Source organism: Chlorocebus sabaeus, chromosome 16, assembly GCF_047675955.1.
Source record: "Chlorocebus sabaeus isolate Y175 chromosome 16, mChlSab1.0.hap1, whole genome shotgun sequence".
Classification (NCBI taxonomy): Eukaryota; Metazoa; Chordata; class Mammalia; order Primates; family Cercopithecidae; genus Chlorocebus; species Chlorocebus sabaeus.
The window spans coordinates 64771828-64798867 of NC_132919.1; the positions used below are offsets into that span (position 1 = coordinate 64771828).

General features: G+C 46.6%; 2 protein-coding genes and 1 pseudogene across 3 annotated transcripts; all 3 read right to left on the reverse strand.

The window, feature by feature from the left end:
- Positions 1–962: 962 nt before the first annotated feature.
- On the reverse strand, positions 963–1524 carry LOC103243276 (large ribosomal subunit protein eL21). Its single transcript, XM_008012291.3, has one exon. It carries the CDS (start codon positions 1474–1476, stop codon positions 994–996), a length of 483 nt encoding a protein of 160 aa, XP_008010482.1. The 5' UTR covers positions 1477–1524; the 3' UTR covers positions 963–993.
- A 3214-nt stretch (positions 1525–4738) lies between these two features.
- On the reverse strand, positions 4739–26796 carry MYL4 (myosin light chain 4). 2 transcript variants are annotated; one of them, XM_073005571.1, is made up of 8 exons: positions 26672–26762; positions 22976–23138; positions 18685–18712; positions 12096–12245; positions 10310–10483; positions 9708–9785; positions 9122–9165; positions 4739–4797 (listed from the first exon to the last, which is right to left on the reverse strand). In XM_073005571.1, the coding sequence occupies exons 2-7, from the start codon at positions 23102–23104 to the stop codon at positions 9137–9139; spliced, it is 588 nt and encodes a 195-aa protein (XP_072861672.1). In that variant the 5' UTR covers positions 23105–23138; positions 26672–26762; the 3' UTR covers positions 4739–4797; positions 9122–9136. The 2 variants fall into 2 exon arrangements, with proteins under 2 accessions (XP_072861672.1, XP_008010479.2); XM_008012288.3 differs by lacking the exon at positions 4739–4797 and adding an exon at positions 8499–8669 and having other exon boundaries at positions 26672–26796.
- On the reverse strand, positions 11410–11529 carry LOC119622237 (small nucleolar RNA U13; annotated as a pseudogene).
- Positions 26797–27040: the final 244 nt, after the last annotated feature.

Sequence of the window (27040 nt, forward strand, 5' to 3'; positions counted from 1 at the left end):
CTTGTTCTAAGTGAAGATTCTTGAATCCGTATTATGTGGCCATTTGCTCTGAAACCTGTTTTATCTTGGGCCTCAGTTCCCTCTAAGCTACGTATTTTTGTATTTTAGAGTCAGAAGATTAATCTCCTTGACAGAAAAGATGAAACTGAGGTCAAAATAGAGGTTGAGTTCTACTAATGTCACACTGTTAGCATAAAGGACAATGCCCTTCCTGTTCTTCTTGCTCTGAACATAAGTAAAAGCATATATTTGTTGGTTTTAACATATAAACATTTTCATTTCATTTTAGACTTATGTCTTTTTGGCTTTGTTCTCACAACTCTATGCCACAACTTTATGTCCATCAGTGACTCTCAACTCACCTTCAGATTTTTTTTTTTTTTTTTTTTTTTTTAGACAGGGTTTTACTTCATTGCCCAGGCTGGAGCACAGTGTGGTGCAATCACAGCTCACTGCAGCCTCAACCTTCCCGGGGGGGAACAGGTGATCTTCCCACCTCAGTCTCCCACGTAGCTGGAACGACAGGCATGCCTGGCTAATTTTTCTATTTTTTGTAGAGACAGGGTTTCGCCACATTGCCCAGGCCGGTATCGACCTCCTGGGCTCAAGGGATTGACCCTGCTCAGCCTCCAAAAGTGCTGGGATTAGGCAAGAGTCACCACGCCTGACCTATCTTCAGATTGTTTCACTTGGCTTCTCTGCCTCTGAAAGGGTACACATCACTCCACAGTGAATTGGTGCTCCCCGCTCCACCTTGTCTTTTTTTCCTTTTCCTTGCCTCCATCCCATTCTCCAGTTCTTTTTCTCACTCTTCTTTTATTCTTCTTTACTTCTTTTTACCCAAATTCTAAAAGGCAGGAACTGTGGTTATGTTGGCAAAGATGAAGGCATCCTGTGCCTCCTTACTGGAACCCAGCTCCCTGAGGTTTTTTTTTTTTTTTTTTTTTTTTTTCAGCCCAGAGGTCTTTTATTTATTTATTTTTTTAACACCTATTATGCCATGAATTCATAGGGAATAGGTTCCAGCAGCTCAGGCTCCTTCCCATTGGTTCTCACAAAGTGTGCTTCTCTGGGTGGAGCAGGCTGGCGCTTCAGTTGAACCCAGGTACCTTTCTCTTTGGCTTCTTTCTTTTTCTGATCATTTTCCTTCACGCGTTTCAGGAAGCTATCTCGGCTCTTAGAGTGCTTAATGTGCTCAATACGCACATTAATTCTCTTGGCAAGAATCTTGCCCTTAACTTGTTTGTTTACAACAATGCCAACAGCATGCTGGGTAACATTGTAGACTCTCCCAGTTTTGCCATGGTAACACTTGTGGGGCATTCCTTTTTGAACAGTACCCATTCCCTTGATGTCTACGATATCACCTTTCTTATAGATTCGCATATATGTGGCCAAAGGAACAACTCCATGTTTTCTAAAAGGCCTAGAGAACATATATCGGGTGCCTCTCCTCTTTCCCTTTGTGTTCGTCATTTTGGCGAATTACTGGAAGATGGCGGTTCCTGAGTTCTTGTCTATTGATATCCCATCAGAGCTTGCCACCCCTCTTCCTTGAAGCCCTCCCTGACCACCACTCCTCCTCTGAACTCCTAGTGTTCTGGTCCCACACCTCTCCCTTGCTCCTTAGACATATACCGCCTAGTGTCATTTCGATTATTTTGTCTTTTAGTATAGTTCACTCCGCTTACATATTTTTTTCCCTCAAGTAGAGTATAAACTCATAGAGGGAGAGACCACAGATGACTTTGTTTTTATATCCTGAAGTACCTACTGCTGTGCACTCAAAAATTTATTTTGAATGAATGCTTCCCACCTCTGAAGGTTCTAAACACACATATACAATAAGGTTCAAAATAAAACACATGGACTAAGGCTGACTGGAGTGAGAGGGAGCTGTTGAATGCTAAATGATTAGTATCAGAGAGCTGGAAGGGACATGAATCATGGTCTAATCGACTCCGTCATTTTGCAATGTGTGGACTGAGGCTGAGTGGGGATGTGACTTGACCGGGTCCCCACATGTCCGCAAGTGTCCTCTCTATGACCCCTCATTGCAAAACCTTTGTGGGTGTACTGAAGCGAGCGAACGAATTGCTGTGAGTCTTTAAAAGTAAACAAAAACTGCATTTGTTTGAAGGCAAAGAGACGGACTAAGTGACTTCTTAAGTTTGCTTTCAGCCCGGGATGGCAATCGGTTTTCTTCTGCGTCTCCGGAACGTGTGTGAATCCCAAACGTGGGCGTCCTGTTGGAAGCTCGCTGTTGCAAGTTTGTCATCTAGTGGTGGAAGGTAGGTATTGCACCTCCAGCCCCCTCCACCAACACAGTGTTCCCCAAATGCCCCGGTCAACGGAGTTTGTGTAGGATGCCAAACGCCTGATGACATTCTGCTAACCGTGGCCCTCAGGTGATTACACTCTACTAGAAGTCTGCAGGGCCTCCTGAAGCTCTACAGTTCCAATCTGGCGACTGTGTTAGGGAGACTAAATTGTGACCGTCACTAATTAATACAGATGGGAAAATCTCTAGGGAAGGGGTGAGCCTGACTTGCATCTGCAAGGGTGGGAATAACGTGGATGAGCAGAATGGGGCACATATCAGGAGAGAGGAACAAGATGAATCAAGAGGTCGTGGGGTAAGGAGAGAGGAGAAGAGGGAAGCAGCACTGGGGAGCTAACAGGAAGAAAGGTCAACTGGCTTCAGCCAGTGGTGCCTCTAGCAAATTTGGGGCAAATAAAGGAAGGTCTTAGAAATTAGATAGAAAGGTTTGGAAATGACCCAGTAGAGGATAGGAGCTCTTTTAAGTCCTAATTGGGGAAGAAATTTGATTAAAATGGTGTTTTAGAAAAATTAATATACCATGCTACCATCTTTTTTTCTTTTTTCTTTTTCTCGCCACCCCCTCCCCCCCACTACCAGCCCCACCCCTGAGACAGAGTCTTGCTCTGTCACACAGGCTGGAGTGCAGTGGTGCCATCTCAGCTCACTGCAACCTCTGCCTGCCAGGTTTAAGCAATTCTCCTGCCTCAGCCTCCCAAGTAGCTGGGATTACAGGCACCCACTACCGCACCTGGCTAATCTGTGTATTTTTAGTAGAGACGGGGTTTCACCATGTTTGCCAGGCTGGTCTCGAACTCCTACCCTTGTGATCCACCTGCTTCGGCCTCCCAAAGTGCCGGGCCACCGCACCCGGCCTTATTTTTTTTTAAGATGGAGTCTCACTCTGTTGTCCAGGCTGGAGTCCAGTGGTGCGATCTCAGTTCACTGCAACCTCTACATCCCTGGTTCAAGTGATTCTCCTGCCTCAGCCTCCTGAGTAGCTGGGATTACAGGCATCCAACACCACGCCCAGCTAATTTTTGTATTTTTAGCAGAAACAGGGTTTCACCATGTTGGCCAAGCTGGTCTTGAACTCCTGAACTCAGGTGATCTGCCCACATTGGCCTCCCAAAGTGTTGGGATTTCAGGCATGAGCCACTGTGCCTGGCCCATGCTACAATCTTTAACTGGAGAGGGGAAACTAGAAAAATCATGAGTCGAGTTTGTTATTATTCTTCCTATATATTTTTAAATTAATAATTATTTTTAATTAATAAATACATAAACTCCTAAACCGCTATGAGAGAATGATAGAATTGCTTAGCACAGTGCCAGCACATAGTGGGTGCTCAGGAAGTTGATGATGCTCTTTATTATCATCTCTCTGAAATTCACCTTTGACATTAGGGGACCTCATCTGATGATCATCTTAGCTCTAGTGACTGCTTTGTTCATTTTCTCTCTGCGGGGTAGTAGAGGCTCTGGCCTCTGTCAGGGGCCTGTGGCAGTGGATAGGGAGGAGACTTAGAGAAGGGCCCTGAATACCCTCTCTCCTCTGCTCCTTTCCCACCTCCCTCCTGAAGGTCACTGGCTGTTCGTTCCTCTGACAGTGTGAAATTCCCATGAAGATATCCATTCTCTCTGACAACTTTCTGGGCAACTTTCTCCCCAGCATCTGTCCACAGGGAGCAGAGAGCCTGGCCTTTAGGGAACACACAGCCATACTCTCTTTCCAGAGAAGGAGCTTCCCTGTGTCCCCTCATGTGTCATCATCCCCTCAGGATGGTGCCGTTGCTGGCTGCAGGCCAGAGCCCCCCTTAAATCTTCCCCAGAGCTGGGACGTCTTTCCCCTCCTCCTTCTGGCCCACTTACTCACACTCATCCTGCCTGAGATGCCGCCTTCTCAGGCCCTCATTCAGGAACCCCTCAGGGTGGTGGAAGGGCCCCCAGTGGGCTCAGTCCTATTTCCATAAACTGCAGTTGACCCATGAACAACGTGGAGGTTGGGGGCACCAACCCACATGCAATCCAAAATGTGCAAAAGTTTTTGATTCCCCAAAAACTTAACTATGAATGGCCTACTGTTGACTGGAAGCCTTACCAAAAACATAAACAGTCAATTAACATACATTTTGTGTATATATATATTATAGACTGCATTCTTTAATAAAGTAAGTTGGAGAAAAGAAAATGTTAAGAAAATCATAAGGAAAAGAAAATATATTTACTACTAAGTAGAAGTGGATAATTTTCAAGGCCTTCATCTTCCTCATCTTCATGTCGAGTAGGCTAAGGAGGAGGAAGGGTTGGTCTTGCGGTCCCAGGGTGGCAGAGGTGGAAGAGGAGGTGAAGGTGAAAGGAGACGCAGGAGGGACAGGCACACTCAGTGTACATTTTATTGAAAAATATCTGTATATAAATGGATCCACACAGTTCAAGCCCATGCTGTTCAAGGGTCAACTGTACGTGGTCTGGATCTGGTAGGAAATAGTGGAAGTCAGTCTAGTTGAAGAAAATCGTGAACTTTATTTAGTCACTTTTTATGCATACCTCTTCCCAGGAGGGGCAAGTGCCGAACCTTCGTTATGGGCCGGGCAAAGTACGGGGTTGGGGAAAGGATGACTAGGAGGACAAGAGTCTCTTCTGTCTTCAGATAAACAAGCCCAAAACCACGGAGGTAGCAAGTAAGTTGGTTCCCAAGGAGGTTTGTCAAGTAGAAAATGCTTCCTGGCCAGGTGCGGTGGCTCACACCTGTAATCCCAGCACTTGGGGAGGCCAAGGCAGGTGGATCACCTGAGGTCAGGAGCTTGCGACCAGCCTGGCCAACATGGTGAAACCCCACCTCCGCTAAAAATACAAAAAATTAGCCAGGTGTGGTGGCGTGTGCCTGTAATCCCAGCTACTCCAGAGGCTGAGGCAGGAGAATCGCTTGAACTGGGAGGCAGAGGTTGCAGTGAGCCGAGATTGTGCCACTGCACTCCAGCCTGGGTCACAGAGTGAGACCCCATTTCAAAAAAAAAGAAAAAAGAAAAGAAAATGCTTCCTGAACTATTCCCTCGGTGGAAGTGATGGCTGAGCCGGAGGAGCGTCTTAGACCATGTGTAGAGGTCACACACTGAGACGCCGTACGATAAAAGAACTTGGGTCCCTGAGGACCCATGTGGAGCATGCCAGCTGTGCCAGCCATGGACTGCCAATCTCCGGATTGCAATGGGAGGAAGAAACGCACCTCCATGTCTCTTAAGCCGCTGTGTTTTGGTCTCCATACGCACAGCCAAATATAATCTTAATACTGTGTTCAACAAATGTTGGCTGATGTTGTCACATGATTATAACTAATGTCTGTCTTCTCACTAGACTGAAAGCTTCATGAGGATAAGGGCCATGTCTGTGTGGTTCAGTATATCCCCAAGGCTCATGCCAGTGCCATGTGCACAGCAGGTACCCAGTGGGCATCTGTTGAATTAGTGAGTGAGCCATGACCTCTGTTCATGCTCTTCTTCTCCCTGGGCCTAAGCACCAACCTTGGGGCACCTTTTCCTTTAAGGTCTCACTGAAAGCCCTTCTCCCAGAGAAAATACTTGTAATGCTTCACTTCCTTCCGGTTCCTCCTTTTATTGGTTCCTTAAAACTTACACTATATGTTACATAGATGGAGTTATCCCTACGCTATTTGGGGATCATTCCCTGTTTATCCCTGGTTACTTATGTGCTTGCTTAAGTGAACAGTAACCTACTTTGAGCAAGGAAACCACTTTCAGTTTTCAAATCACTGGGAACCTTAACTCCAGTTCTTCACAAATCAATACAGTGGGTAATAAATACTTGCTGAAGAAAGAAAGAAGACAGGGAGGAGGGTGAGGATCAAAAAACTACCTATCAGGTACTATGTGTTTTACCTGAGTGGTGAAATAATCTGTACAACAAACCCCTGAGACATGCAATTTACCTGTGTAACAAACCTGCACAGGTACCCCTGAGCCTAAAATAAATGTTAAAAAAGAAGGAAAAGAAGGGAAGGAGGAAAACCTGACAAGGTCCCAGTGCTAAGGAGAACGTTGGCATCTCAAGTTGGGGGTGTGATTTAAAGAAAAGAAGCAGAAAGTGAGGTTAATAAGAGCAGTCTGAGAGGTAGGGACAAGGAAGAGAGTCCTAGGAGCCAAGCTTGGAAAACATTTCAAAGGCAGGTTGAAAATGGTGTGTTGAAAATTGAGGAAAAAGTAGAATTCAAGGGACCTTGTCAACATTAGCTGTGACCTTGATTAAGTCACTTCACCTTTAAGGATCTGCTTTCCTGATTTCGACACTTAGGAAGTCTGACTAATCAGTGAACTGGCTCTGCTCCAAGGAGCCCAGTTAGAGGCTCCAAGAAGCCTGAACCCAGCCCTCTCCTCCTCAGCCAAAGAAGCTGTGTTCTTCAGCTTCATGCACTGACTTCCTTATAAAATTTAGTCTGAACAAAAGGCTATGGGGCTAAACCAAAGTTTGAGAACCACTGGATTCAATGAACTCCTCAACTGTATGAAGATCCCTGATTTTGAGATTCAACCAATCACTCCCAAAGCTGAAACCCTTCCTAAAAGAAAATCTGGGAAACAAAGGGCATATACATAGATCTTGGCCTTGTCTCCCCAGCGAGACTATAAATTCTAAGAAGGGCAAACTTGGGCTTGTGGTGCTCAGCTTCCCATAACAGGCAGGCAGTCTTGGCTGAATTCATAGATGTTCCACAGAGTTCTGTGGCTGGATGCTTGACAGTTATGCAATAGGCCATGGGAAGGATTTATTTCACCTTGGGGAGTTCTCAGGGATGTAGGGACTCCCTTTCTGGGATGACTGGACCCCTGTGCTCCCATTTAAATATTTCTACTCATATACGTGTGTCTTTAACATCATGACATCATCTTGCTCCTTCCCAATTGCTAGTTTTCAGGTGTCTCCTTTTCCCACATGCCTCTACCCACTCCCCTTCCCTCTCAGCCTGAGGTTCATGACCTCTGACCCTGACTCTTTCCAAGGCATTGAGCTGGAATCCTGTGTCTGGAGTAAATGAGATGTCCAGAACAGGCAGGACTGAACCAAGTACCGGGAACTTTGCACTCAGAGGAAGAGGCACCTAAAAAAGCAACGATCAAACCAAACCATGGTCCATCTATACAATGGGATATGATTACACCTTAAAAAAGGAACATGAGGACATTGTGCTAAGTGAAATAAGCCAGCCACAAAAGACAAACACTGTCTGATTTCACTTATCTAGAGAGGTCAAATTCATAGAAATGGAAAGTAGAATGCTGATTGCCAGGGGCTGGGGGAAGGAGGGAATGGGGAGTAGTTTAATGAGTACGGAGTTTCTGCTGGTGGAAATGAAAAGGTTCTGGAGATTGATTACTGATATGGTTTAGCTGTGTCCCCACTCAAATCTCATCTTGAATTCCCACGTGTTATGGGAGGGACCCAGTAGGAGGTAACTGAATCATGGGGTCAGGTTTTTCCCATGCTGTTCTCGCGATAGTGAATAAGTCTACAAGATCTGATGGTTTTTAAAACAGGAATTTCCCTGCACAAGCTCTCTTTGCCTGCCGCCATCCGTGTAAGGTGTGCCTTTGCTCCTCCTTGCCTTCCACCATGATTGTGAGGCCTCCCCAGCCATGTGGAACTGTAAGTCCAATAAACCTCTTTTTCTTCCCAGTTTCAGGTATGTCTTTATCAGCAGCATGAAAAGAGACTAATACCACTACATGACAATGTGAATATAGCTTACTCGACTGAATTGTATGCTTAAAAATGGTTAAGAAGGTAAATTTTATATTATGTGTATTTTACAACAATTTTTGTTTAAAAGCAGCAACAGCAAGGACCACAGGAGGAGTCCCTGCCTCAGCCTGGCCCCTCTCTGCCTGCCACCTGGAGGTGTGATAAGGTAGAGGGTGAGCCAGAAGGGAATGAAACTCCTCCAGGTGACAACTCCTCAAGCTACTGGCCTTCCAGAGCTTGCTCTCCTGAGTCTGACCCCAATATCTCTAGATCTACAGGCTTTTGTCCTTGTCTCCTAGCTCCCAGATGCTACTCATTTCTCTGAGCACACATGAGACCGCAGGTGACATTATCACACACATACCACAAAAAACTCAATCTGTTAATTAGTTTTTTAAAAAACAAACAAAACAGAGACTGGTCATAATCCCGGAGCCCAGCCTGGCTGTATTGGAGCAGTTTATTAACAGGGAGGGCCTGTAAGGTCCTTGGGGCAGTGGCGTGGTGATAAGTCGAGGACTCCATCTCAGCTCAACCATCCGGGGCCTCTCTCTAACTCACCCTGGTATGGCTAAGGCCAAGGGCCAGGCACCTGAAAGAAAGTGCTAGGTGGAAAGGGCATTTCAGCCTCCTATACCCAGCCCCTTACCACACCCAGGGGGATCACAGGGAGAACCTAGGGAAAGAAGCGAGGAAGAACAGGGTCAAGAGCACAGGCCAGGGACTCTCTCTTCCACTTGGGATCTAGTTTTCTCACTCCCAGGAGCCTGTACAGGAGACCTCAGGCCTGAGGGAAGGGTGTTGCCTTGAGAGATCCTGGGAGAGGCAAGAGGATGTGACTGACAGGGTCAAGACAGGGAGAACAGGCAAGGGCAGGCAGGAGACAGGAGATGGTGAGTGAGCAGGGCTGTCCTCACGTCCTGATCCCAAGTGGTTTCCTCTTAAGAGGTCAGGGCTGGGGCAGATGCCTTCTAGAGCATGTGGTGGTATTCTTAAGGCCCTAAGTGACCCCAGAAGGGACCGGGGAGTGGAGGCTGCACTCACCTGGAAGACTCTGCTTCACCCCGACATGATGTGCTTGACAAAGGCTAGGAAAGAAGTGAAAATCAGCTGCCGTATGGCTCAGCACCTCTAGGCCCATAAACCACTTGTCCCTTCTCCACACTGCCTGATTTCCAACCCTCCCACTCTCCTTTCTCCAGACTGTCTTATTTGGGGGTTGGTGGGGAGAAGGTGGAAGAAGGGCAAACATTTAAACTCTGCTCTGTGCCCACTCTCTGTGCTCATTCTCAACACAAATGGAATGAACTACATTATCGCTATAAATTCCCACAGCCTTGAGAAAGGTGCCAGCACACCCCTATCCCTCAGATGGGAAAACTGAGGCTCAGAGAAAATAAGTGACTTAATCGAGTCCACCAGCTAATATATCACAGAGCTAGCTGCAAAATCCATGCTCCCACCATTACACTAGGAGGTTCACTCACAAGATGGAAAAGAACAACATCCAATAGGGGGTCTACCAAAGCCCACATCAGACACACACTCCCCAGTTCCTGGGCCTACCCCACCAAGCTGTTCCCACCCTACCATCCCTGGCTGCCCTGGGAAGCAAGGCGTGGCTTAATACCTTCATAATTGATGCAGCCGTTGGCATCCTCTTGCCCAGCTAACAGCTGCTCCACTTCAGCCTCAGTCATCTTCTCTCCTGCAATGGGTTTGGGAGGTGGTGCACTCTTAATTACAGATGGCAAAGGAGGAACTGGCAATACCCAAATATCCCCATAAGTCTGAAGGTTCAAGACTGCCTGGATCTGGGAAGTGGTTCAAACCAAGCCTCCCCCAGATGCTTTGAAGGGTGGGGTCAAGGGTCTTAAGGTCTTGCCCAGTCTCCGAAGTCTCCCCCCTGCCTTACAGCTGCCAGGGCCTCAGTGTTTCAGGCAAAGACAAGGAAAGAAGCCCTGAGTCCCACCTCTCAGGCCTCAGCAGTAACCCCTGCTCTGCCAACCTGCTCTCCCCTCCTCTCCCAAACCCTGGTACCTGCTGAACAAACCCAACTGGGGATGGTTGTTCTTGCAGAGCCCAGGGAGGCAGGGCCTGGATCAGGTCATTATCCTCAGGATGCAAAGACCTTTGTATACCACCCCCCAACCCAACCAGTATATGTCACCTTGGCACCTCCCACCCCTCCATTCCTCCCACTTGGTCTTCATCTCTACCCAGCTGGCATACCCAGGGTGGCAAGGACGTGCCGAAGCTCAGCACCCATGACTGTGCCATTGCTCTCCTTGTCAAAGACACGAAGGCCCTCCACAAAGTCCTCATAGGTGCCCTGCTCCTTGTTGCGGGAGATGTGCTGCAGGATGGGCAAGAACGTCTCAAAGTCCAGCATCTTGACATTCATCTCTTTAGGCAGGCAGGGTAGAGAAAGAGAAAGCAATGTGAGCTGGTGCTCAGGGGAGCAGAGGGTCAAGAGGGGGCCTCACCCCAAGTCTGGCAGCACCCAGGGCTTGGGCTATAGCCACTTCTGGGTGGTATACCCATTAGTGCTCCTGGAGAACACAGAGCTGCCCATCCAAGCAAGGCAGGGGACTGGGGGCTGGGGAGACAGTCTCAGGGGCCTTCTTTTCTCAGTGAAAGGAGTAGGGTGGAAGGAAGAAGGAGCCCTCCACCCAGACCTCTGAGCACCAGGTGGCCAACCAGGTAAAGGAGCTGAGGGTGGCAGCAGCAGGATGTGAGGGGCCCGAAGTGCCACGCAGCCCGGGCCTCACACTCAATTTAGACCCTTGACATGTGACAGACCTATAATCACAGGGGCAAACAGACAGGACTGAAAAAAGAAATGTTTGCACCACTCTGCATGGGGTCCCATCACTAGAGCACACTGCTTAAAGCTACTCTGAATCAATAATTTTTATAAATTCGCAGTTCTCTTGTGAACAGCGCACTTCTCCCACATGGTAGTGTGTTAAAAAGCTTTAATTTAATAGAGGCAAACTACTTTTAAATACCACAAATGTGGGCATTTCCTTCTTTTATAAGCACCCAGGACTTGCTTCTGACTTCTGAGACGCAGGCTCCTAGCCCTCTGGTCCTTTCCTGCCCACATCCTTCACCCCCGCGGTTATCTTCAGCCAGAGGAGAAGGGGAAAGGGCCAGAACCAAGGGATGGAGGGGGGAACCAATATGGGACCCAGGAAGCCTCCAGAGATGGCCCACCCTTGCTGAGAGGCTCACCCCACCCCAAATCCCATGTCAACACCACTGAGGAGAAGCATGTGTGTGTGTTTTAGAGCAGCTGTTAACTTGACTGGCACACATGACAGATGACATTACAAATGGGACACACGCCCTTGCACCACTTTTCATCTGCCGTAACAAGGACTGACGGAGGCACAGCTCACACATGAGTATGAACACTCAACGATCGCACTTATGAGCTACAAAAGAATCGTTTGCACCACTTTCTAAACACTCACTCACCAAAACCTATTGAAAAGCAAATGAATGCAAGAGGCAGCATGTAGAGCTAAGAATCTTGAAGCTGCTCTAATTCATATCAAACAATTTGTAAAAGTCAGTACTCTAACCATTATTAGAAACAAATTATTTGTAATACAGCTCACGATGGCCACCACAGGATACTGGGTACTGTGACAGATGCCTCTCCTGAGAGCTCCTGGGCTGGGGAGTGAGAACCATCAGTTACCAGATTTCCAGATTCCCACCCAGCCTTCCTCAGACACTGAGGCAACAGAATGTAGCTCCTGCCCCACAGGAGCTCCCAACCTCGTGAGGGAAACCAGCCCAGGCTACCTTCCTCCAGGGTCACTTAAGTACGGGACGTCTAGAAAAATTCTCAAAGTGGGACTAGGGTAAGCTGGGTAGGGGAGGCTGGTCCGGAGGGGCTAAAGCGGGAGAAGAGAGAGCCCAGATGGCAGAGAAAATCTGGACAAGGAGGGAGCCCAGGAGCTGCAAGTTGGACCCTGGGAGAGGTCTGCCATGCAGACGCACTGACCTTCGGGCTTGGGCTTGCCCAGCACGCGCAGCACCTCGGCATTGGTAGGGTTCTGACCCAGGGCCCGCAGTACATCCCCGCACTGGCCGTAGGTGATCTTCATCTCTCCAGTTGGGGTCCGATCAAACAATGAAAAGGCCTCTTTGAACTCTGTGAAGAGAAGACCCAGCCATACCCCGCAATCCCTATTAAAGGTGGTGGCTGGTGGCCAATCAGCCTCCACCAAGCTGAATAGTAGGTGCGTGTGGTTGTTAAAATATTCCAATATTTCTCTTTGTCCATTAGCCTAGGCCCTTCCTCAAACCCGTCCCCATCTCATCTTCTGCCAAACCAAGAGGCAGCCTGGTGCCTCCACGACCCATTCTAGGGCTGGGCCTGGGGTCTCTTCTATTGCTTCATTGTTATAAAATTCGAACGTTGGGAGGCTGCAGCACGAGAATCGCTTGAGCTTGGGAGGCAGAGGTTGCAGTGAGCCAAGATAGTACCACTGCACTCTAGCCTGGATGACAGAGTGAGACTCCATCTCAAAAAAAAAAAAAAAAAAAATTCAAATATCTCCCTGGTTTCCACCCCTCCCACCCACACATCCTGCTCTGGTGTAGGTGAGGTTCCTGACTGCTGAAATGACAGACAAGTGAAAATAGCACTGGCCTGGAACTGAGGATTCCTAAATTCTCATCTTGGCTCTGCCTCAGAGTGCAGGATAAGCTGGGCTGGGTCTCAGCTTCCTGTGCACACCAAGGGAGTGACAACTCCACCCCACTCCCTGGCCCTGTCACTGTGAGAGCGAAGGGAGGTCGCAGTGTGTGGAAGCATTTTACAAAGTGATAAGACCGCTGGAAAGTCAGCTATTATCAGTACTGCCTGTTCCAGGCTGAAAGGCGGCTCCCAGGCCTGATGAGGCAGTTGTCAGACCACCCCAGCTCTGCCATCCACTGGCATACGGCCTGGGGCAAACTAAACCTCTGTGGGCCCTCATTTTCTTAGCTCTAAGTGGAGATACAGTGATCACTTGAGCGGGTTGCAGATGGGATCACAAAGCACGCCGAGCAATGTCCAGCTTATGGTAAGGGAATCGACAAATGGTGGTTACAACTGTTTCCTAGTTCTGTTTCCTACTTACCAGCCCAGAACCATAGGGACTGGACTCCTTGAAGGCAGCAGGGCAAATATCCCTGCAGCAAGACCAAAGGAAGGCACTCCTGGTCCCCTTTTCAAAGACCCTTAACTCTTCATTGATTTGTTTTTGTTTTGTTTTTGTTCGAGACAGAGTCTCGCTCTGTCACCCAGGCTGGAGTGCAGTGTTGTGATCTCGGTTAACTGCAACCTCCACCTCCCAGATTCAAGCAATTCCTGTGCCTCAGCCTCCTGAGTAGCTGGGATTACAGGCGCCCACCACCACCACCACACCTGGCTAATTTTTGTATTTTAGCAGAGACTGGGTTTCACCATGTTGGCCAGGCTGGTCTCAAATTCCTGGCCTCAAGTGATCCATCTGCCTTGGCCTCTTAAGTGCTGGGATGATAGGTGTGAGTCACCACACCTAGGCCCAATTCTTCATTGATTGGGATTCAACCAGTTCATTAGTGGAGGTAATTTGGCCTGGGAGGGGCATTGAAGTTACCTTAGGCTACCCACAAATAAGTGGTTTACTAAGCAGATTAACAGTATAAGCCAAAAAAGAATTCATGAACCACTTAGGGAAAAAAAGCCAGTTTTAATCCTTTCCAAGTACTTCTTCCCTGGAGGCTGCATATGGATTATTTACAAATCATTCCACATATCACAGAAGATTCCCCGGACCTTAACTTTCAACTCTTTCTTAGGCTTTGTATGAATTTAAAAGACATGAAACCACATTTCTTTCACATTACTGAATAATTGAGTTCAAATTTCATTCCCATTGCTTACTTGACTTTGGACAAATAAATATTTAACCTCTAAAAACCTCTTATATAAATGGTACCTACATCATAGGTTTCTTTTTAGTTAGATTTTTTTTTTTTTTTGAGATGGAGTTTCACTCTTGTTGCCCATGCTGGAGTGCAATGGCATGATCTCGGCTTACCACAACCTCCGCCTCCCAGATTCAAGCAATTCTCCTGCCTCAGCCTCCCAAGTAGCTGGGATTACAGGCATGCGCCACCACGCCAGGCTAATTTTGTATTTTTAGCAGAGATGGGGTTTCTCCATGTTGGTCAGGTTGGTCTCGAACTCCCAACCTCAGGTGATCCGTGCACATCGGCCTCCCAAAGTGCTGGGATTACAGGTGTGAGTCACCGCACCCGGCTATCATAGGTTTCTTAAATTACATTCAAATTAATATAATAATGTATGTAAATATACTATGTGTATAAATACAATAATGTATAAAAAATTTTAACACAATGTCCAGAACATAGTAAATGCATAAACAGTGCAGCTAGTATTATCTTGTTGAGTTTAATCCTAATTTGGATCACTTAACTGTGTGATCTTGGCCAAATCATTTAACCTCACTGAACCTTGGTTTCCTCCTTTGTAAAAAGGAAATAACACCTCCCTCATAGCCTTGTTTTAAGGATTTAATCTTTTTATTTATTTTTTTATTTTTATTTTTATTTTTTTTTGGAGACAAAGTCTTGCTCTGTCACCTGGGCTGGAGTGCAGTGGCACAATCTCAGCTTACTGCAACCTCCACCTCCCAGGTTCAAGCAATTCTCCTGCCTCAGCCTCCCTAGTAGCTGGGATTACAGGTGCCCGCCACCACACCCAACTAATTTTTTATACTCTTGGTAGAGATGGGGTTTCACCATATTGGCCAGGCTGGTCTCAAACTCATGACCTCAAGTGATCCACCTGCTTCAGCCTCCCAAAGTGCTGAGATTACAGGTGTGAGCCACTGCACTTGGCCAGGATTTAATCTTTTTTACTTTTAAAACAATTAGCATGGTGTCTGGCACAAATTCAGTGCTCAATAAATACATATTTGTTAGTTGAATCTGAAGTCAGACTTTTTGATCTCCTAGTTCATTCAGAAGAGTGAGGTCAAGTTTAACAAAAGAGGAAGTCTCGTCAAAAGAAAATGTAATGATGTGCCTGGTACAATGGTTCACGCCTGTAATCCCAGTACTTTGGGAGGCCGAAGTGGGAGGATCACCTGAGGTTAGGAGTTCGAGACCAGCCTGATGAACACGGAGAAACCCCATCTATACTAAAAATACAAAATTAGCTGGGCCTGGTGATGCATACCTGTAATCCCAGCTACTCGGGAGGCTGAAGCAGGAGCATCACTTGAAGCCGGGAGGCAGAGTTTGCGGTGAGCAGAGATCACACCATTGCACTCCAGCCTGGGCAACAAGAGCAAAATTCTGTCTCTCAAAAAAAAAAAAAAAAAAAAGTAATGATGCTTAATAAGAGGGTGAAACCTGAAGAGGAGGGTAATAAGAACAATGACCTATGATTTGAGCACTTACCATGAACCAGGCCCTGAGCAAATAATTTTGCATAGAACACTTTATTAATCTTTATGAGAAAAACTTATGCTATCGGTATTATTATCCTCATTTAAAAGCCAATGTAGATATGACTTATGATCAACTATTAAGGAAACCAAGGAAATGATGGGGAGGAAGGAGGAAGAGGAGGACACCTGCTTGTTATAACTGCTGATGCTCCAACCTGTCACCTGGCCTGCTGGGTCTGGTATGCACATAAAAAAAATCAAACACTGATGTTTAGGACTACAACTAGAAAAAAAAAAAAGCCAGTGTGATTTTCAGGTATTAGAGGTGATGTTCAAGGGTCCAGAAGAGACCTTTCCTCAATACTCTGCAGTAGTGTAGTCACCTGCTTACTACAGCAGTGACTCCCCTCTCTAAAAGAATACAGAAATCTGGAGAGGGATGAGAAGGAAGTCAAGGGTTAGAAGCTAATTCCTATGAGAAAAAAAAAAAAAAAAAAAAAAGCACAAAAGAAACTGGGAGACCAGGCACAGTGACTTAATGCGTATAATCCCAGCACTGTGTGACGCCAGAGGATTGCTTGAGGCCAGGAGTTGGAGCCCAGTCTGGGCAACATAGCAAAACCCCCATCTCTACAAAACATAAAAACAATGGTACATGCCTGTAGTACTAGCTACTCAGGAGACTGGGGTGAAAAGATTGCTTAAAACCAGGAATTCAAAGTTACAATGAGCTATGATAGCACCATTGCACTCCAGCCTAGGTGACACAGCAAGACCTTGTCTCAAAATAAAATGAAATGATAGCATAAAATAAAATAAAATAAAATAAAATAAAATAAAATAAAATAAAATAAAATAAAATAAATTGGGGCGTGTCACCTAGAGAATATAAATCTTAGGAGGGATTTGAAAACTATCTCCAAATAGATGGAGGATATCTAGAGGATGCTGAATGGACTAGAATGTCTGAACTGAAACCCAAATACCCTCACTTCGTAGATAAGAAAATTAAGATTTAAAGAAGTGAAATGGCCAATAGTGGAAGATTTAAAGAAATCTCATGGCCAATAGTGGAAGAATTAGGGCTAATACGAAAGTCTCCTAATTCCACATTATGTTCTTTCCACCACAACATGAGAAAACCATTATCATCTTCACCAAAAAACAAATGAAAAGATCGCTGGGGTAAAATTAAAGGAAAAACAATTCTGATTCAACAGAAGGAAAAATGTCTTCAAGGTCGGAGGGATAAAAGATCAGAATGAGTTACCCCCTCCCCATCAGCCCTGAAAAGACACAACCATCTGTTCCAGTTGGCCATTTGGGAAATTAACATTTTAAATCATTAGTTGATTTTCCAGTCCTCACTAGTGTCCTTGTGTTTCTATATCCACGTAAGTATATATTTAACTAAAATGCGTTAAAATTAATGCTGACTGCAAGTGAGTATCCAGAGTATTATGAAAACAGAGTCAGGCTCAATTCACTAGTTTCAAAAGGCATATGGCAGCTCTCACGCTGTATTTGTGGGTAAACTGGTGTCACTTTTTTGGAGAGCAACCTGGCAATAACCATTATAATTTAAAATGCACCATCCTTTAAACCACTGCTAGGAAGGCCACCTGGGAAAAGAAAGCTGATATCCTCCAACTGGAAACAATCTGAAAGCCTATCAATATAGTACTGATTAAATTAAAAGGTTACATCTATGTGTGAGAGTCTATATAATTATTTAAACGAATGAAGTAGAACTGTTCGTGTGGCCGGGCGTGGTGGCTCACACCTGTAATCCCAGCACTTTGGGAGGCCGAGGTGGGCAGATCATGAGGTCAGGAGATCAAGACCATCCTGGCTAACATGGTGAAATCCCGTCTCTACTAAAAATACAAAAAAATTAGCCGGGTGTGGTGGTGGGCGCCTGTAGTCCCAGCTCCTCGGGAGGCTGAGGCAGGAGAATGGCATGAACCTGGGAGGTGGAGGTTGCAGTGAGCAGAGATCACGCCACTGCATTCCAGCCTGGGCGACAGAGCAAGACTCTGTCTCAAAAAAAAAAAAAAAAAAAGAACTGTTTGTGTTAATTGTGAAAAGATATCCAAATACTGTATATTACTAAATCCAAGTATATATTTAATAAAAGGTGGACAGTGTGTATCACATGGCTTGATTTGTATAAATTGTATGCACTCATCATACACACACACAAACTTGTGTATCATTATATATTTTTCTGAAAGGATACGTAAACACTTGTTCACAGTGGTTGTCTTTGGGAGAGGAATCAGCATGGAAAAAAAGGATTTTTATTTTTTATTATTTACTTTTAAGTAGTGTGTGTGTGTGTGTGTGTGTTTGCTTTTTTGTTTTACTATGTGCAAATATTCATTTGATTTTTAAAAGAGAGTATGTGCTTAAAATGAGGGGGCTGGATTAGGTGACTGTTCAAGGTCCCTTCCAATTCCTATAATTTTATGTCCTGGAGGCATTTGGTGGGGGAAACAGAGGGATACGCTGCAATGACAGTGAGTCTCCTGCTTTACAGCTGGGGGACATGGAGCATCACGTGATAAAACATTTCATTGGCCCTGCCACCATTAGTGGGTTAGCATCTTGGCAGACTTCATGGCGGCAGGAGAGGAAGCTAGTAAACTAAGGAGGGCTTTTCAATAATGGGAACAGAAATGAGGGCTTCCAAATATCTTAGATAGATCTTTGGAGTGGAGGAAAAAAGGCACTAACTTTTGTTAAGCATCTGCTGTGCTCCAAGCAGTCTGGCGGGGTAGTTGAGAAAACAGATCTGGAATCAGATTGCCTGAGTTTGAACCTGAGCTTTACTGCTGACCGCCATGTGAGACTGCGCAAGTCACCCCATCTCTATGTGTCTCCGTTTTATCACTTGTACATGGGGGAGGTAACAATTGCTACCTCATGGTGTTGTTATGAGAATTAAAGGAGTGAATCCATATAAAGTGCCTAGGACTGTGCCTGACATATGGTAAATGCTCAATACAGGTTTGCTATGATGATGATAGTGATTACTATTACCATGAGGACAACAACTACTCCTCCTCTTCTTCTTCCTCCTCCTCCTCCTCGTCCTCCAGGAAAATGCAATAGAGACGGAGAGGTGGGGTTGTCCATACTCACCTTCAATCTGGTCAGCAGTGAAGTCTATCTGCGGGGAGGGAAATAGAAGTGAGGGCTTGGATTGCTAAAAGCAATTGTAAAGGTCCCCAAAGGGAAGCAGAAGCAGAAGTGGCTTCCAATACAGTCTGGCCACCTCCAGCAGGCCACTGATAAGCAAGGAAGGAGACTTGTGCTAAGGGTAAAACACAAGTCTCCTGCTGAATGAGACACAACTGACAGGCTGTAAAACACAGTCGGCCCTCCTCCCCAGCTTCAACCAACTCCGGATTGAAAATATTCAGAAAACAGTAAATAATCACGTGACAATAAAATATAATACAAAAAATATATAACATAACAACTATCACATAGTATTTACATTGTACTAAGTATTATAAGCAACCTAGAGAGGATTTAAATTATACAGGAGGCTGTGTGTAGACTATATGCAAACTTTACATAGGAGGCTTGAGCATCCTCGGATTTTGGTATCCTTGGGGGTCCTGGAACCAATCCCCTACAGAGAACGAGGGACAACTGTAATGCAGACTCCAAAGTTCTCTCAATACCACTTATTAAGTGATGGTTCCAGGTAAGAGGGAAAGGGAAAGAAAAATTCCCTAGATAATTGTAGAACCTACACGGACTCCCTATTGCAATGCCTTTGGGTCAAAGGTAAATTCTTCATCCTAGCCACCCACAAACTGCCCTCCCTGTTGCCCCTTCAATCTCTTCCTAGTCCATAGTCCTCTGACAAGCTGCACTTCTGCCCTCTTTGGGCACCACCACTCCCCACCCTTTGACTCCTCTTTCTATCTGATTCTGATTTGAAATACACTCCCTTCGATGAAGGCTTCCCACACCCCATCCCACTCCAACCCCTCCTTCCGCACACGTCCCTAGTTAAGTACAATTTATAAGAGGCTGTTGGTTTGTACTGAGCTCCTACACTAGGCCCAATAGACCAAACCAAAATAGATTCACTCATACTGAAGTTCCATATCACCAAGCTGAAACTAAGTTGTTGATCTGATTCTCCAAGAAATCAGGAAAGTGAGAGATAATAGCCAGATCCCCAAACAGGACAGTTTCAGCCAGCGTGATAAGAAAGTGCCATCTGCTTTAACGTTTACAAGAAAAGTAACTTTGCAATGACCAATTTGCATTTTGCTCTTCGTTTCTGCTTGCCTCTGCCCTTCTCTGTCTATAATACCACTTCCTCTGCTTGGCTCGTTGTTACCAGATTCTAAACTCAAACATAAAAGCCAATTCAGATCTTAAAACTAAATGTGTTGTCATTTTGCCTTCTGACACACTCTGAGGCACTCTGGGACAGCAAGAGTAATTAGCATGGGCCCTCCACGCTTCCTAATTGTTTCCAGTCATGCCTTTATGTGCACTCTGTCTCCTTGAAGCCACTGTTCCCTCAGGCAAGGATTCTTGTTATTGTTCACTGAAATGCTCAGTACATAGTAAGCACTGAAAAAGTATTTGTTGCAGGAAGTAATACATTTTGGACTTCCCCCTCATAATGCATAATAATTTAAAGCTGAGTACAGAAGAGGAGAGTGAATGACAATGGCCAAGTGTAAGTCATCATTTCATTTTATTTTATTTTTTTATTCTTATTTTTTGAGAGAGAGTTTCACACTTGTCACCCAGGCTGGAGTGCAATGGTGCAATCCTGGCTCACTGCCACCTCTGCCTCCCAGGTTCAAGCAATTCTCCTGCCTCAGTAGCTGGGATTACAGGCGCCCACCACAACGCCCAGCTAATTTTCGTATTTTTAGTAGAGACCGGGTTTCACCACGTTGGCCAGGCTGGCCTCGAACTCCTGACCTCACATGATCCACCTGCCTCCACCTCCCAAAGTGCTGAGATTACAGGCATGACCCACCGCACCCAGCCCAAGTCACCATTTTGATTTAAGATCTTGTATGTTACCTCTTGGTCCTTATGCACCCCACCCCACCCCATCCCATCCCATCCCCTCTCCACTGGTGGTGCTTCCAATCCTGGAGCCTCTTCTTCAAGTGCCATCATTCCTAGTACTAATTCTGCTGCTGCTTGTGCTGTGCCCATCCCATCTCCTCATCTGCAAGAACTGACCTCCATTCATGAGGACCCAGAGGTGGCAGCCATGAGCTGGGGATGGGTTGGGGCAGTGGGGAGTTAACCGGGTTGGAAAAAAAACTAGCTGTGGCCAGGAATAGACTTTGCCAAAAGTGGGGGGTGGTCAGAAAGTTAAAGGAACCCCCTAGATGGGGTGAAGGATGCTCTGCATTCACTCTCTGAGGAAAGGCACAGTTTGCCTTACTTTGCAATGCTTTAAGTACCAGGAATAAACATGTAAGAGCAATTAATGTAAAAACATAAAATCTCAATAGATGTGGTCATAACTACACACATTGGGGTTAAGTTTGCTTCTGTTCTATCTTCGAATCTTTTTTATAATTTACTTATTTATTTGTAGAGACAAGGATCTTGCCATGTTGCCCGGCCTGGACTCAAATGCCTGGCCTCAAATGACCCTCCCGCCTCGGCCTCCCAAAGGGTTGGGATTATAAACATGAGTCACCTTACCTGGCTTCTGCTCTATCTTGGAGGAAAGAACCTTCTAATCAAAGGAACTGGGTAAGTATAACACAATAATAGGGAAAATGGCTCTCATAAAGATACCTATTTTTTTTTTTTCTACTTCAAAGCAACTTCAACAACCCCCAACAACGCCCATGAAGATGCAGACATGGAAAAGAGGATTGCAACCAGGGGTGCAATTTCTCATGGGTGAGAAATTGAGAGAGGAGAGTGAATGAAAGAAGTGACAGACCAAGGGAAGGACACCAGTTTGATGCCACTAGGCAGTTGTTGCCCAGACACCAGGGACCAGGCCTGGCAACCCACCCAAAGGCACAGTGCTTTATGGGAACAAATCAGAAATGAAGGCGAGGAGGGATCTTGAAGGGGGAAATAGCTTTTCCTGCCAGGCTCAGCTTGTAGAGGGAGTGATGTATGACCTAGAAAACCTGCAGGTGTTTTCGGGGTCCTACAGGAGCCTCAGTTTCCCCAGAGTGAGCCATAACCAAGTTCAGAAATGGGGCAATTGCCTCCATCTCTTGGCTAAGCAGTTCCACCTTAACTCCTGCCCCTTGTGGGGACTGGGTCTTTGGCATAATAATTGTAGGGTTATCCCGGCTGTGGGTATGAGAGGAATTCTCAGAGGGCAGGGAGGTCATACAACTAGAGCTCTGGGTTTTAATTTCCCTGCCTGCTTGTCACGGAACCTGGTCCTGTGCTCTTATTTTGACCTGATACCTCACCACCCCCAGCCCTGTCCTGAGGCTGAGATCCCTGGGGGTTCAGCACTCCCAACCTGTTATTAATAGCTCTTCATACCAGTAGCCACTTGACCTCTTCCATTCTGGTGCCAAAGCTTAAAACTGCTCCTCTCCAGAGGTCTCTGGCCCCCTCTCTCTTCAGCCCGCCCCTCTCCCACCAGTTCCATTCCTTCAGCAGCTGGGCCAGAGAGCTGGGAGGTCTAACATGACTGAGTCAGCAGGCAGGGCCCACACCAGCTCCAGGGAGAGGAATGTTTTCTGTGAGGAGAGCAGGGTGGGACAAAGGAACCAGGCCCAGCTTCCTGATCCGGTTGGAGAGAGGGTCTCAGCCCCAGGTGGGCCAGTCCTCTGCATGCTACAGATAGGAACCCAGGCTAAGGCCACAGAAGGAAAGGCCTGTCTGGGTAAGGAAAGAGAAGACAGGAATCCAAGCTCCTCTTACCTTAACCACAACCTCCTTCCCACCCTGCCCTCACCTGCCATAAGAGTGTTTGTGAGTGAAGCCTTTCCCAAACTGCCGTGCACAGGGAGGATATTCCCTGACTGTTTATATCACTTACTCCAAGTTACACTGGCAGCTCCCCTGTGTCTGTTCTCCATAAAGATATCCCACTACCTCCTAGGAAAAGGCTAGTCTCTTTTACTTTGCTATGGTGGTCCTCATAATGCCTTATAAAAGGGTGGATGAATGGTTGGTTGTATCTCTCTCCATTCCCAACTAGCTGCACAAATCTAGGGTAGCAGGACAGGGCTCCCTCAAAGCAGCACCTCATTCTTGATGGAAAAGGTTTATGACCCTATCTCTCCCTCATCAATCAACCCCAACACCCGCTCCACTGCCCCATGGGACTGCAGTCTGGGGACACCTAGTCCTCATCCCAGTCCGCTCCACATAAAGTAGATCTCTAAGCTCCAGAGCAAAAGGACTCTGAATGTCATCCCCACCTGTATCCCAATGGCTGAGCCTCACTTACCTTTACACTCTTGGGGTCAAAGGCAGGTTCCTTGGGAGCCTCAGGAGCTGGGGCAGGGGCTGGTGCAGGGGCTGGAGCTGGAGCTGGCTTGGCCGCCTCCTTCTTAGGCTCAGGCTTCTTGGGAGCCATGTTGTCTTGTTGGGATCTTCGGCAGAGGAGTGATCTAAGAAGAAACCAAGAGACGTGGCGTCTGGGAGATGAGATAGGAGCCTGGGCCGCCTCCCTTCCCTTTTATCCTGGGCAGGAGCCCCCACAGAGGGGCTGGGTGAGAGCAAGAGCAACTGCTGCTGACTATAAAAGGAAGAAACGCCAGCAGGGTACAGCTGACAACTGTGTATTGTCACCAGGTTTGGGGCCACCAGCCCCCTCCCCTTCACGCCACACCTCTCTCTTCACCTCTAGGACAGGCTGATCCCTTCCTGCCAATTGGTGGAAACCCACAAGGACCAGGGAAACAGACCTTCTCAAATATGCCAGAGCAGCCGGAGAGATGAGCTGACTTGAGCAGTTGATAACCCTCACACAAAGCCCAGGGGAGGGTGAGGCTTTTTTTAGCCCCTCCTGAGCAGAGGCAGCCCACTGCACATTCCTTCTAAGCCAAGATCCTTTAAGCTGAGAGCCACTCTGGGCCCTCAGCTCTGCCTAGAGGCCCAACTCTCCAGGCGTGGAGCTCTGAAGTAACAGCTGGTCCAGCCAACCCACACTGCCCACACCCTCCCAACTCACAGAGTGAAAGCCTCCATTTTCCAGAGCAGGCATCCCAGGAACTCCACAGACCTCAGATCCCTGGATCTACCCCCTTACACACAACCTCAATCATTCATTCAACAAGTAGTGAGCACTTAACCCACACCTAGGCACCTAGGAGAGAAGCAGACAGACGTGGTAGAAAGTCGAGGAGATTGAGGGTCAGAAAACTTGGGGTCTACTTTTCACTCTACCCCTAACATATTCTGTGCTGTGTGTGTGTGTGTGTGTGTGTAGTGCTTACTACTATCAGTACCAGGAACTGTTAAGTGCTATTCATATAAAATGTCATTAAATCTTCACCACAGTCCTATAAGGTAGATACTGTTTTGTTTGTTTGCTTTAACAGAAACAAGGTATCGGTCTGTTGCTCAGGTTGGAGTGCAGTGGCACAATCACATTTCACTGCAGCCTCGTCTTTCCTGGCTCAAGCGATTCTCCCACCTCAGCCTTCCAAGTAGCTGGTACTATAGGCGCACACCACCACACCTGGCTAATTTTGGGGGAGTTTTTTTGTGTTTTGTTTTTTTGTTTTAGTTAGAGATGAGGTCTTGCTAAATTGCCCAGGTTAGTCTTGAACTCCTGAGCTCAAGGGATCCACCAGGCTCGGCCTTCCAAAGCGCCGGGATTACAGGCATGAGCCGCCAAGCCAGTCCAGGTAGATACTACTATTATTTTCATTTTACACCTGGCGAGATTGAGACTAAAACTGGTTGAATAACTTGGGCAAGGTCACTCAAATAATTAGCTATAAGCTGCGATTAGACTCTAGATATGTCTGATTCTAAAGTCTATGCTAGAATAATGTATATGATAATCCAGTTATGGGGGAGAGGCATACAAGTTTGCGCATTCATTGGAAAGATCAGGATGGATACACACTGAACCGTTAACAGAGACACCTCTGGGGACCTAAGGGGTAAGGGTGGGAGGATAACAGCAATTTGCAGTTCTTTACTTTTTTCACTTCCTGTATTAATGGAAATTTTTATAACAAGCATTTACTGTTTATGTAAAAAAAACTTAGAAAGTCAACAAAATAATTCAGAAAAATAACAACAAAAAAGCGTATGTATCCACTACACAAAACTGCTTTGCCCTGAACCTTCAGACTCTACCGTTCAGGGGAAAAGAGGAATAAAGGTGAGAGAAGCAAAAAATCACTTGCCTTTCTAGGCCCAGTTTCCTCAACTATAAAGCAAGATTGCTAGACCACAGAACGCCTGGTTGCTGTTAGCTCCTAAGCCTGCAATTCTGGGTGCCCTGGAACCCACATCTGCCCATTCCCCAGCTCTCTAACCACAGGTTCCATCCCCCAGATCATTGCTTTCAGAGCCAGAAGGACCCTTAGAGATCATCTGGCCCCATCCTGTTTTACAGGCAAGGAATCTAAGGTTCAAGGAAACGTTTAAGTTGCCTCAAGACATTCAGCTACTTACAGGCAGAGCTGGTCCAACTAATTCTGTTTCCTGGGGTGCAGTGTTCTCTGTAGCACACTGCTCTTCACTGCTTCTCCTGTAGCCTGTACACGCTTACTGGTGGTGACAGAGAAGCCCTCAAAGGAAACAGGCAGGAAAAAGTGCCAGGACTTGCTCAAGGGGATATTAGAACGAGACCAGGGCCCAGACTCAAGCCCAGCCCTGGTCCTGAGCTGGGAAGGCGGCTCCTTTGCTCTGTTTACCTCACCTCCTCCCCTCATCTTCTGCCTCACCTCTCTTCCTTGTCGGCTACCAAACTTGATCTCTTGTACCCTCGATCGCACTTTCTATAATCCCTGTCAGTCCTCTCCCTGACCTACCCCATTCCCCACGGGGGTTGGGAGTTCAGGTTGTTGGTGATGGGGAAGGAGAAGAAGTGGAAACCCAGGCCCTCCTCCTTCTCCACCTCCGCCTGCATCCCTTCCTGGACTGCATCCTGTGGAGTCTGTGCAAAAATACGCAAACTGGGATTTCTGTAACAAGCTGCGGGATAGAAGCTGGGAGACCCAGGCACTAGTCCTGACTTTGCCAGCCACTTTCCCTCTCTGGGCCTCAGCTTGCTTATTTTAAAAGGAAAAATAATCAGGAGGCTTTCAAACCATGTTCAACAGAATCCTGAGACTAGAAATCTTGCTATCTTGCTTTATACATGACATGCTTCTGGCTGCAAGGGACATAGAAAGGCCAGGCCTTGGAGCTCCTTCCACCACCATCACTTCAGTCACCACTCCCAGTGTGTAAAACAGTATCATTTTCTAATGGTTACATGGCTTCATTTTTTTTTAAATAATCACTGAATGGCACATGCCCCCTTCCAGTTAAAACACGCACACGCAACAAGTTGTTATTATGTTATTGTTGTAGTTATTCTACAAAGATGTATGATCCTCAGAAGAAAAAGCTGGAAGGTTGTTCTTTTCTTTTCCTCCTTTCCTTTCTTTCCCCCCCACCCCCGCCACCATCTTTCTTTTCTAAAGTCTAAGAAGCAAAATGTCAAGTCTGCATGGGAACAGAGCTATGAGGTTAGAAAGCTGGGAAAGCCGAATGGGGCTCCGGAGGCATCCAAAATCACGCAAAGACTGTGGACTCTGGAGGTACGCAGTGGTGGGTCTGAAGCCTGGTTTTGCCACTTTCTAATCTAGGCCTGAGTGGCCTCAGGACCTTCAAGGGTAAACATTTCCTTTTCAAATTGTCATGAGATTTGTATGAAATAGCGTGAGTAGGGCACTACAAACAACCTCTGCCATGTAGGAAACATTCAAAGAGATTCATTTCACTTTCCTTTGCCCAGCAGGTTGAAGCTAGAGCTGCATTCAGGCTTCCCAGATTTGGAACTTCCAGAGAGAGGTCCACATGAGAAAGGGACAAGGTAAGATGACAGTGGCTAAAGGGATATTAAGGTGTGGGATTAGGAACGACGAAGAGGTGGAAAGGAATGGAAGTGGGGGAAGGGCAGCCACTGGGAACTCACGGTGTGAAATATTTGTGGCTCAGAAGGCATGTGGCAGGTCTCTAGGGCCAGGCGGCCTGTCTGACGGCGAACACTCAGAGAAGGCATGCCCAACCACCTGAAACCTTAGGCACAGGTGCCCCAGCAGGGGAGAAGACGCTCCTCAAATCAGTTTTGGATTCGTTTTCAGCAGCCCCAGTGAAAAAAGTGCCTGACACTTCAGAAACAACTGGAGGAGAGCTGTGGTTTCAGGCAAAGAGCCATGCATGAAGAAGCAACACAGCAACCCCTGGCCTTCTTTTTACTAAAATTCATGACGCCGCGCTTCATGAGAGCCCAGTAACTGGAGTCCGAGTTTCCATCTTCTTATGGTCTTCATTCTGTTTCATG